Source organism: Bidens hawaiensis, unplaced genomic scaffold (assembly GCF_021521415.1).
Source record: "Bidens hawaiensis isolate Kalapana, Puna unplaced genomic scaffold, B.hawaiensis_p1.1 tig00016259_1, whole genome shotgun sequence".
Lineage (NCBI taxonomy): Eukaryota > Viridiplantae > Streptophyta > Magnoliopsida > Asterales > Asteraceae > Bidens > Bidens hawaiensis.
Window position 1 is genome coordinate 183,873 of NW_027492482.1, and position 12,273 is coordinate 196,145.

The 12,273-nt window shown below is 33.0% G+C and overlaps 1 protein-coding gene and 1 pseudogene across 1 annotated transcript; one reads left to right on the forward strand and one right to left on the reverse strand.

Moving 5' to 3' along the window:
* Window positions 1-1,397: 1,397 nt before the first annotated feature.
* On the reverse strand, window positions 1,398-6,572 carry LOC143551069 (serine/threonine-protein kinase SRK2E). The gene is made up of 9 exons (XM_077041587.1): window positions 6,198-6,572; window positions 4,800-4,874; window positions 4,584-4,685; window positions 4,325-4,378; window positions 4,131-4,223; window positions 3,942-4,034; window positions 2,999-3,103; window positions 2,654-2,752; window positions 1,398-1,850 (listed from the first exon to the last, which is right to left on the reverse strand). The coding sequence occupies exons 1-9, from the start codon at window positions 6,372-6,374 to the stop codon at window positions 1,560-1,562; spliced, it is 1,089 nt and encodes a 362-aa protein (XP_076897702.1). The 5' UTR covers window positions 6,375-6,572; the 3' UTR covers window positions 1,398-1,559.
* A 3,391-nt stretch (window positions 6,573-9,963) lies between these two features.
* Window positions 9,964-11,943, forward strand: LOC143551049 (transcription factor HHO2-like; annotated as a pseudogene).
* Window positions 11,944-12,273: the final 330 nt, after the last annotated feature.

The window sequence follows — 12,273 nt, forward strand, 5'->3', positions numbered from 1 at the left end:
TATATAAAGAGAATAAATTAACATCATAACCTAATCACACACACATTATAATTTTGTGTGCATCCTCTCTCCTAAACCAGGTTCCTCTCAAGAACCCTAACCATCCTTAACTATACATCCTATAGGGGAACTCGATCAAGATGACAAACATGTTGACTATATCATACTCTGCTGCGGTTACTACTCTACATACTGTAACAGGTTCATAGGTTTAATATTTTTGTTTTCTATTACTTACATAACTGATCAACATGGTGGACTTTTGTTTTTACTGAACGAGTCTATCAGAGACTCATGGGATGATTAAAAAGCTTTATCTCTCATTCTAGTCTACTTTTACTCATCGTAGTTTTGATTTGTTCGTTTGAAAAGTGTAACTTCTGTTTTCACTAAATTGGGTTAGCAACGGCTAGTGGGCTTTCGTTTTCATGTAACGGGACTATTAGGGACTTGTGGGATGATTAAGGATGCGATTCCCTCATTCTAGTCTTATTTTTCTCAGAGCATCTACAATGCTATGGAGATGTTTGAAATAAAAACCCATATTATCTTTCCTACTCACCTACTGACCCACTTAAACCTTTATTCTCTCTCATCTTTCCTTCCTTTTTTCTTCAAAAACCAGTATTGAAATTTCAATACACTTTCCTCCATCTCTCTTCCACATGACCACTCTCTCCTCCAACTAGGATTCAATATGGGTGGACAATCTTCCATTGGAGATGCCCTCATTGTGGTTTCCATTTGTTTGTTTGGGCTTCTATTTGTTTGTTTGAAAAAATCGCTTATGTTTTCACTGAACGGGGCTAGAAACGACTAGTTACTTTTGTTTTCACTGGACGGGAATACCAGGGACTTATGGGATGATTAAGAAGCTGAGTCCCTCATTCTAGTCTTCATTTACTCGTCATGGTTTTCATTTGTTCGTTTGATAAGTGGTGCTTTTGTTTTAACTGAACTGGGTTAGCAGCGGCTGGTGGACTTTTGTTTTCACTGAACGATACTATTAGGGACTCGTGGGACGATTAAGTATGTGAGTTCCTCACTGAACGATAATTGGGGATTTTACTAGAAAAATGTTCCTAAAGGTACGATACAAAGTTACCATAATGTTTGGGACAAAATTGTTGAGTTTTCGGGAAAAAATATGTGTTTTCCGGCCAAAAACGTTTTTCCGGCGACCTGTAACTAACGACGTTAGAATTATGTTAGTCGCGGACCGTTAGAAACAGATACGTTAAAAGTTGGGACCGTCAGCAGCAAATTCGTTAGTTGGGACCGTCAGTGACCAAAAGACGATAGTTGAGACCAATAAAAACCAATTTTCCAAAAAAAAAACAAAGAGACTATTAGCAGAACAATTCAGCACTACATAACAAGGTCACAACATATTTATTATTAACAAGTAACATCCCCAAACTAGGAACAAAAACAAAGGGGAGCCACATTATACTAACACAACAGTAACACCCATATATAGTAAGTAAAAACATACAAATACAACATTTTTATAAAAAGTATATCGAAATTCGTGAACCCGATACAACACGAAATGTCACTCACATCGCGTATACAATCTCGCCACTGCTATCAATATCCAGGTCACCATCGCTCTCGAGATCCTCGTCCATGTCATCATCGATGTCCAAACTACCAGTAAGATACTGGTTCAGGTTATTAGCGCCAGCTGGCGGGATGGTGGCTTCTGCGATGATCTGCATGATTTCGTCGACACTTTGAGTGGGCTGGTCTGGCCCGTCAAACTGGTCCATTGCGTCGTCTTTCATGAGCTCGGCTGGAAGGTTTTTTACGAACCATTCGTGGGTTTTAATCTCGTCCATTGTTATCCGCTGTTCAAGTGTTTTTATAATCAGTAAAGCGATATAGGGTAAAGTTAAAATACAAAGGAAGACAAAAATAAAACAAATTAAAAAAAAAATCATAACTCAAAATATAAATAAAAAACGAAAAAAAAATAAAAAACTAAATATGTTTCCGCCATCATTCCCATTCAAAATACAAAAAATACAAAAAAATACAAAAATTTTGACGAAAAGACACAATGCCTAACGAAAATGATTTATAACCACACAGAAAACCCCTTAAAAATAAATTTAAAAAAAAATCATAACTCAAAATATAAATAAAAACAAAAAAAATTAAAAAAACTAAAATGTTTCAGCCATCATTCCTGTTCAAAATAAAAAAAAACAAAAATAATACAAAAATTTTGACGAAAAGACACAATGTCAAGATCAAAGACACAATGACGAAAATGAACAAAGGACACAATTATACTATTAAAAGACACAATAGATCGCAAAATTTAACACAATGTTGAACAAAATATAGCACAATGTTGAGTAATATAACACAAAATAAAGAAAAAAAGACAATCAATGAAGAAATAAACACATAACACAATGATAAACAAAAAGACACGACTTTTTCACTTACCATTATTTTTTTTATGAGAACGAGAAAAACAGTGGAAACATTTTTGTGTTTTTTTATTAAATTTTGAGTTATGCTTTTTTTTTTTAGGGGTTTTTTTTGTGTGGCTACAAATCCTTCTCATTTTTGTTCCCCTTTGTAGAATAACTTGACCACTCAATATATAGAAGTTTGACTTTGACCAGAGTCAATGGGTTACCTTAGCCGGATCAGCAACGAAAATTCTGGAAATCAAATGGCGGCATTCGGGAGATATATGAACGTAGGATGGAATCGTGTACTGAACATTGAGAATTCGCTGCAGAAAGTCAAATAAAGTCAAGTCAAACAATGTACATGTTTAGTCAACTGGGTCGATTCGGGTCATCTATATTTCAAATGGGTCGGGTCAAAAAGGTCATATTACTGTTGTAAATACTGTTTCTGTAATCATAATATTAAAAAACTTTTGAAATGAATTAAAGGGAAAAAATTTAGCGGGTCAACCCAAACGGGCCGGGTCGGCCCGATTAATTTTAAGATGTTCTAGACAATATTGTGTTACCTGTATGGTCTTCCGGAAATTTTTGGGCTCTTCGGGGTCCTCAAAAGGGTAAGCTCCCACAAGCATTACATATAATGTTACACCACAAGACCACACATCTGCAATCTGAAATTCATAAAACAATATCATCAACCTGTGATGTATGCATTTTTAATAAACGAGCCAGAGCCCTAGCTTCACTTATCGAGCTCGAGGCAGCTTGCGAGCCTAATTGAGCCTGTCATTTATATAATTTTAAAATATATATTTAATAATTATTTATTAATATATATAATGTTATGAAAATATAAATAAAAATAACTAAATAATATATCTTATTTTATACATAAAACTATAATTGAAAAAAAATATAAAAATAATCATAAATATATAAAAAATAATTGATAAATAATAAACGAGCCGAGCTCGATCTTGAAAATCTACTCACGAGCCAAGCTCGAGCTTTGAAAATAGTGCTCGAGCCAGCTTGCGAGCCTAAATGAGCCTGTCATTTATATAATTTTTACAAATATATATCTAATAATTATTAGTTAGTATAAATAATGTTATGACAAAATAATAAAATAACTAAATAATTTATTTTTTTTATACATAAAACTATAATTGAAAAAATACATAAAAATAATTATAAATATATAAAAAATAATTGATAAATAATAAACGAGCCGAGCTCAAGCTTAAGCTCCGTGTAAGTTCAACGAGCCTAGTCGAGCTCGGGCTTGGCTCGTTTGAACCCCTATTCGGGCCAAAAAAAGAGCTTGGCACTTTGACAAAATGGGCTCGAGTTGAGCAGGGCATAGAAAAAAGTATCAAAACGGGGTTTCAAGTCAAAACCGGTTGTGCTAGAAAAGTATCAATTAGGTTTGGGTCAAAACAGGTTTCACCAAAATGAACCCGAGCTAAACGGGCCACTGTAGATAAAATAAAGTATGCAAATAATTACCTTTCCATCATATTCTTTCTTAAGCAACACTTCAGGAGCAATATATGCAGGTGTCCCGACAGTAGATTTCGGTTGTGAATGCAGCACAGACGACTAACCAAAACAACCAAAAAAAATCAACTTTTATAATCTTTATACAGCACTGAACAACAGAATAAATCTATTATCTTAAGATATATATATATATACCTTAGAGTACCCAAAATCACAAATTTTGAGTCGAGGAGCCGGGCTGCCATCAAGAAGCGTGTTTTCCAGTTTCAAGTCACGGTGACATACTTGCTATATTATACCCCAAAAAAAAAAAACTAAATTTAGTTCATCAGTTCAATACTCATATTTATATATAAGCAGAGATAATTAGCTAATTATTTAACTAATACCATGTTATGACAATAACTGACTCCTGAAATGAGCTGCTGGAAAAAGAAACGAGCCTGCAACATGAACCGAACAAAAAAAACAGTTACTATAGTTGAAGCGAACGAAAAAAAAAAAAAAAAAAATAATAATAATAATAATAATAACAATAATAATACTAATAATAATAATAATAATAATAATAATGATGATAATAATAATAATAATAATAACACGAACAACAACAACAACAATAATTATAATACTAATAATAATAAAGACCTCATCTTCTGGAAACCGGCCTGCATTACATATCCGTTCAAACAGCTCTCCACCAGATGCATATTCCATAACAATTGCCAGATGTGTTGGTGTTAAAATGACCTGAATAATAATAATAATAAATAATAATAATAATAATAATAATAATAATAATAATAAAAGTTTGTGATGTTAAAAATTATTTTGATTAATTTAACAAAGTGACAACTGACATACCTCTTTAAACCTGACAATATTCGGATGCCTGAGTGATCTGTGGTTAATAATCTCCCTTTGTACATTTTCATCTATCTGTTACAAAATTAAATTGCAGTTACAGCTAAGCAGTTTGATTGAATTCAAAACAAGAACTTAAATCAACATCAGGGCTATGAACAAAACGAACACTCGGCAAACTAAGTTCGTTCGTTTGATAAATTAATAAACATGAAAAACGAATTCTGTTTGATTAACTAAATCAACGAACACAAACATACACACATAGGCCATGTTCGTTCAATTGTGTTCGTGAACGTTCGATAATGCGCTCCTTTACGTCCCTTTATATTTGTTCATTAAAGGTTTAAAATACTTTTAATAACCTTTCTAATCTTACCATAAAACAAATATTATGAATGTTAAAAACAATACTAGCACAAACTTGGTAGCCTGACCAAACCATTCACGCTAACCATTCTTGGTTAGTCAGATCAAATAAAACATTGTTTGTGTTCAATTATGTTCATAAACCATTTACACAAACAAGTTCATTTCCTTAATGAACCAACACAAACAAGAATTTCATTCGGTTAGCCGTCGTTAACCGTTCGCTTGTCCCATAAAAGCTTATCAGTCAAACATGAACAAAAGTGGAAGAAACGAGGGCTCGCATAACAGGTCAGACATGACAGTGCGACACGATTACTGTGGTACTAGACAGGAACACGACAAGATAACTAATCGTGTCATTTTTTCCAAACACGAACTTACATGACACAACCAATTTAGCAACACAATAAATATCAAATATTTACTGAAACAAAAATCGTCAAAAGTTCATAAAAGTCTTAAATTAAATCATTACATCCACTAAGTAGCACACATCCTTTATTTCATTTTATAAAATTAAATAATATAAACAACCTTAAACAGGTCATTAACATGTTAACAAGTGTGCCCTGTTAAATTTACACTAAGTATAGAATTTCCAGGCAAAAACGGTTAAATTTACACTACTGTGTAAAAAACAAGGAGGCGGGGCCACCCCTGGCACTCACTATGTTTCGCCCCCTGCAAATACTAAGCCCAAGTCGGGTAAACAAATACAAACACTACCAAATACTAAAAATTTACATTTTATTGATGATCAAGGATCCAAATACACAATGGCTCAAAATTTTTTTTGCTTTCTCGAAGCCAGCCTTGGCTTGGACAAGAACCCCATCCGGGGGGGTGCTCAAATGTATAAAAAAAATCATAAACGAGTGGGACCGGCTCAAATTTCTGGTCGAAAACAGACAAATTTACACTAAGTATTACTGCGTAAAAAACAGGGGTTACTAAGTCCAAGTCGGGTAAACAAATACAAACATAACAAACTCAAACTGCAAACAAATTCAAAACAAAACCACTAACCTTCTCACCTCGCTCGATATACTTAACCGCAACGAGCTCATTCGTCTGCTTATCTCTCATCAACCTGGCAATCCCAAAATTACCCGACCCGATATCTCTCACGAGCTCATACCGATCACTATCGTGCATAATCGGCATATCCATACCCGGTCCCACCGTCAGTGCAGATCGATCCATCAAATTTCAATTTCAATTTAAGACCAAACCCTAACAATATAATAACAACTCTTTCAATACTCCAAATCGTATCACAATCATCCACGTAACCCAAATAATAATAATAATCTAATTGATTATTATCTGGGTTTGATGAAAAATTAACGTGTCAGCAGTTGGGTCACAAGGATTGGTGCGAAAGGCAGATACCCCGTGAAATGAAGAGCTTTTACACTACACCAATAACTGGGTTTTTGTTATTATTTATTAATACATTATAATATAATATTGTTATTATATTATGGATTGCTGAAATCTAGGTGGTGATGACGATAATTGACGATATTTTAATAATAATAAAAATAATAATGGTTGGAAATAATAATAATGGGAGTGACAGGTGGTGAGTGGTGAGGTGAATAAATTACCTGCAAGATATGTAAATACTGATATAGATATATAGATGCATATTATATAAATTAAAGATTGTTGAGATGAAACAAACTCGTGAAGATGACTGCTTTAATTTTTGCTTCTCTCTCTACAAGCAGCTAATCTACATAGTGAGGTGTGTAGTATGTGGTTGGAAGGAGACATGTGATTATTATTATTATTATTATTATTATTATTAGTATTATTATTATTTTGATGGTTTGTAAAGTACGTTTAGTGGGGGATAGAAGTCCCCAGAAACTTATTATTATAATTTATAAGTTAACGATTCCATAATATGCTGCAATGATGGTAAGAATTCGATCGATATCAGTTAGAGGTGTAAAAAAACTTGAATTCGAAACTGTATCTGAAAAGAAAACCCGGAATCGGTGTTTTTGTACCCGACTCTACCCGTAAGGTACGAATAGGGTATGCATTTCGGTACTAAAACCCGAACCGGACCCGATTTGTACCCGGTAATACCCGAAAACCCGAACAGGTTCCATACCCGATATGTACCCGAAAAATACCTTAAAAATACCCAAAAAATACCCCTAAAAAGTGCAATCTCTTAAAAATCCAATCTATACCCGGAAAAAAGCCAAAAAAAAAACCAAAAATAGGGTATTCAAATACCAGATTTTAGAATACCCGTTTTATACCCGACCCGATCCCGATGCATAGGGTATGGTTTTTCAAGCCAATACCCTGACCCGACCCGATTATTGCTATACCCGATTTTCCAGAACCCGGTTCCATACCCGAACTCGGGTTTTTCTAATACCCGATTTGTGCACCTCTAGTATCGGTTATATTTGTTATATTGTTATACTATATTCAAATTAACATATTTAAACAAGAGAACAAGAACCGACACTAAACCCAACCCATAATAGTAGTGAAACTTGTATAGTTATGAAACAAGAAAAAATATCATATTTAAAAGGAAAATTGGATTTTAATAATCCCTATTAAATGGTATTGCCCGACCCCCCAATGGTCCCCCGTTAAAAATGACTTAACGACGTTATAGTTTTTTTTCTGAATTTCAAACCAATGTTTTAGGGCTTATGATCGTTAGGAGGATACGATAATAATAGGGATTATTATCGGCCAATACCATTTAATTGGGATTATTAAAATCCAATTTTTCTATTTAAAATGATGTTAGTTCGGTCAGTAAAAGTGTAAAACCTGAATGTTGTGGTCGTGATTCATTATGAATTCGGTCAGTATCAGTTAAGTTTGTTACGATATCTAGACTAAACTTATAAAATAATCTCGTTGAATTAACATAAACAAAAAAACTGACAGGAAACCCGACCCAGAATAGTAGTGACACTCGTATAGTTTATGACACACAAAAAAAAAATTGATGACGTTAGTTCAGTCAGTAAGCGTTGCGGCTGGGAGTTAATTCGAATTCGGTTGGTGACAATTAGGTTCATTACGGTACCAAAACTAAATGGTCAGTAAAACCCGCACATTGAGACGTGAATCGACAAGAATCCGGTCGCTTAACCTGTCGTGCAATAGTTTCATAATGTTCTTCACCAATGATTCAGTTGGTTACATTTATTATGATATTGGAACTGAACCCAAAAAGAATTATTAGATAAACTTAAAAAAAACAATAATATTCAAAAAAAATTATGACACCAACACCGATTTTTATCTTGTAGGATAAGCCAGTTGAAAAAAAAAATAGTTATGTAGGATATAATAGGTGTAAATAGAAAAATATAGTATGTTCACATTGCTGTCATGTTAGAATAAGTTGGACTATTTAATGTGTTGTGTTTGTAGATGTAGTATTAGCATAACGTAGTGTTTTGGGACTATACACAAAATATATGAAATGGCCGGTTTCCTGTATACAGGTATATTGTCATAAAACGCGTTTAGTAAAATAATATAAGCAATGGTTTCCGGTATATGGACATATTGTCATAAAATACGTTTATTATATGTACAACGATTTTGCCTCCTCTAAGATTTTCTTTCTCTAATTATGACGATACGATAAGCGGTTGATTTTTCTTTTTTAAAATTGTTGTAGTTGGTGATATCTCGGGCTTCAATGCTCCTGAAAACCTTGCAACCACATACGCAATCTGGTCAAAACAATTAATAAATTCCTTAACTAACAGCGTACCAAGAAGGTTTCTTGTTTGTGGTTGCGCGATTAAAACTTCTTACTTAATGCCATTTTCTTCTTGGCTAATGATTTAATTTGGATTCACTGGCTCTTTACCATTGTTACTTGACATTTCCTATTATGAAGTCACAAGCAAAAACACTCACATCAAACTCCAAAATATTAGTCTCTTGCGTTTAATCATGGTTCGACCCACGAATATGTGTGTCGTGTTCGGTTCACGTGTTTAACACAATTTTCATTTCATGTCAAATATTTGGATTCATGTTAGGGTGGACCTGCCAACCCACTGACACGGCCTGTTTAATACCCCTATATGCCTATATTGAACATAAGTGCATCTATTCTACCTAGTGAATATGATGAGTGATCATCGTCATGTAGGCTCCAAGTAAGCAGGAAAGACACTCACTCTCACTGGCCATGCGTCATACCTAGTGAGTATAAAGAATGAGCGACTTTTAATATTATAATACAATTTAGTAATTGTTTTTCACTGATAATATCATGGAAACTGTTTACCGAGCAAAAAAAGATAATTTATCTTAAATATAATTGTGGAACTTTGTATTTTGTGTTTACAATTGGCTAACCTAACTAGAAATCATCTTGCTTTGAACATAAGAATTGCTAAGAGTCAAATTCGAAAACAATAGTTATTTAAAAAAAATCATATTCAACACTATTTATAATGATAAAAAAACATATATTATAACTAAAAAAACAAATTGCTATGATGTATTTTGATTGGTTGGCCAAATTTCCAATTTTATCTTACGACTGTGACACGCACACACTCGCGACCCAGGACACGAGGGCAAGCGACATGGTGTTTGTTTGATGGTGAGCTAACCTGGTTTGTTCTCTGCCATGCTCACAATGTATAACACCCTCTAAGAAGCATTTGTGTAATTTACTCGTTACTCTTAAAAACATAAAAACTACTATATTTACATGAAAAAAAAACTAAAATTCTTAATTTATGACAAGGTTCTTAACGATATATAAAAGTCCTAATTTATAACAAGGTTTTTAACAAGTCAGCAACTTCAAACATACTAAAATTTACTTAAATTAAAAAAATCTTTTAACTACATTAACATAAGAGTCGGTGTGGGACAATAACATACGTGACGAACCGATACATGAAAAAAGAATCTAAGACTAAACTCCTTCCTAGATTCTCTCTCATTGTCGTTCTCATTCTTTATATTTATATTTCTTAATTCTTTTCCTACATTATTTTCTCCGAACATACATACATACATCCATCATACTCTCCTATATTCATCTTATATCGACTGTAAATTTGTACAATTTACATAATAATATGTTGAGTTTAAATCCAAGTTTTACTCCCACGTCAATCAGTCAATTCCTATGTGAATTGTCAAGAACCAGTGGCGCAAAGGAGAAGGTGTTGCGAGTTAATGATCTTGTTAATCGATTAGAAGCGGAAAGATGTAAAATTGAAGCGTTTGAACGTGAAATTCCTTTGTGCATGCTCCTGATCAATGATGGTTCGTTTCGTTTCCCTAAAATTTTGATTAGTTAAAACCTATCGGGTGCATTTTTGGGTCGGTTTTGGACTAAAACCGAACCAAAAACAGAAACTTGTGATTTTTGGTTTTTGAAAATGCTCGGTTTTTTGGTTTTGCTATTTGAGCCTTGAAAATTTTGTGATGATTTTTTTTGTCAATTTAATGAATTTAGTTATGAATCATTTTGTTTGTTAATAAATAATTGATTATTATAAATTTATGCTAAAATATTTGAGTTACATATTTTTTAAATTATTAAAAATTGTTTTAAATGAAAAATGAATGCAAAACATCACAAAAACAATAAACCAAACTGTTGGTTTTTGTTTCGGTTTGGTTTTCTTGGTTTCGGGTCAGTTTTTTCGGTTTCATGCACAATAAATGTGATTATGACAACGTAATGGGGTCCAAGAATTTGATAATATGTATGATAGAGAAATTTGATTATGTTTGGTATATAATATATTTTCAGCAATGGTTGCTTTGAAAGAGGAATTAATGGTGTTGAAGAACTCATCAAATGCACAACCAGTACTTGAAGAATTCATACCACTCAAGAAGAGGTTTGATGATCATGATGATGATAATAATATTGATGATGTGAAATTTAAAAAAATCACAAACCAAGAAGATAATGGTGATAAGAAGAATTGGTTGAGTTCTACACACCTATGGAATATTAATGAGACTATTAATCACAAAGCAAATTCAATAGCCCAAGTGGTATGTTTACATTTAGTTAAAAACTTATAAAACATTAAATATATGAATTTATATGTTTTGAGTTGAATGTAGAAAAATGAGGAACAAGATGAAGGGAGACCAAGTGTAAATGAAAACAATAGATTGAATTTATGTTATATGCCAAATGTTCAACCAAACATACAAATTGACAATACTATGCTTGTACCACCTCAAAATCATACATTTAGGAAACAAAGGAGATGTTGGTACGGCGAGTTGCATTGACTATTTGTCAACGCGTTGCAACAACTTGGTGGTTCGCAAGGTTAGACCTTAACGTCGAAACTGTTTTTGTTTGATTACGTGTGAATAATACATGTTGTTTTGAATACGATGTTTTAAATGATGATTCTAAATCAACATTGTAACAAAATGTTTTGTAGTAGCCACTCCTAAGCAGATTTGAGAGCTTATGAAAGTAGACGGTTTAACGAATGATGAAGTGACGAGTCATTTGCAAGTTAGTTAACTTTATAACTAACTTACTTATGTTCATATCATCATTTTACATGAATACTAAACATGTTCCTTTTAAATGTATTATAATCGTAGAAATACAGGCTTCATACGCGAAAATGTAGCAGTTCTAAATCGAGTTCTCCTGACGCCCCCCTTCTAAATAGTGGGAACAACATTGACGATGAAGAAGACGCGAAATCTGAATATTATTGTTGGAGTGGAAAACTTTAGCAAATTTTCTTGTAAAATTTTGTAGGATTAGTTTGATTTGAACTTATCTTGCTTTGAGAATTTGAGTTTGTCATGTTTTGGATTTTTGGTCCAAGATGTGATGCACATATGTTATGAGACGAGAACATCATCATTCAACAATGGACCATTTGTGAATTTATTATTTATTTTTTTATGCACATTATATGTTTGGGAGATCTTGAATCATTCTTGTGTTTGAATGGACTTGGCTCTACTCATTTGTTAAAAGGGGAAATTAGATTCTTTTTAGTAGGTAATAGGTGTGGATACTTTGACAAGTCAAGCATGTGATAATTTTTAAATTAGAAGTTAAAAGTAAAGGGGTTTTTTT

What these genes read in the sequence shown, in the direction of transcription:
- LOC143551069 (XM_077041587.1), bottom strand. Translation starts at nt 6,374, where the DNA reads ATGGATCGATCTGCACTGACGGTGGGACCGGGTATGGATATGCCGATT. An exon ending in TCAGTTATTGTCATAACATG is followed by an intron (nt 4,224 to 4,324) that starts GTATTAGTTAAA and finishes GGTATAATATAG; the next exon opens with CAAGTATGTCACCGTGACTT. An exon ending in AGAAAGAATATGATGGAAAG is followed by an intron (nt 3,104 to 3,941) that starts GTAATTATTTGC and finishes TATGAATTTCAG; the next exon opens with ATTGCAGATGTGTGGTCTTG.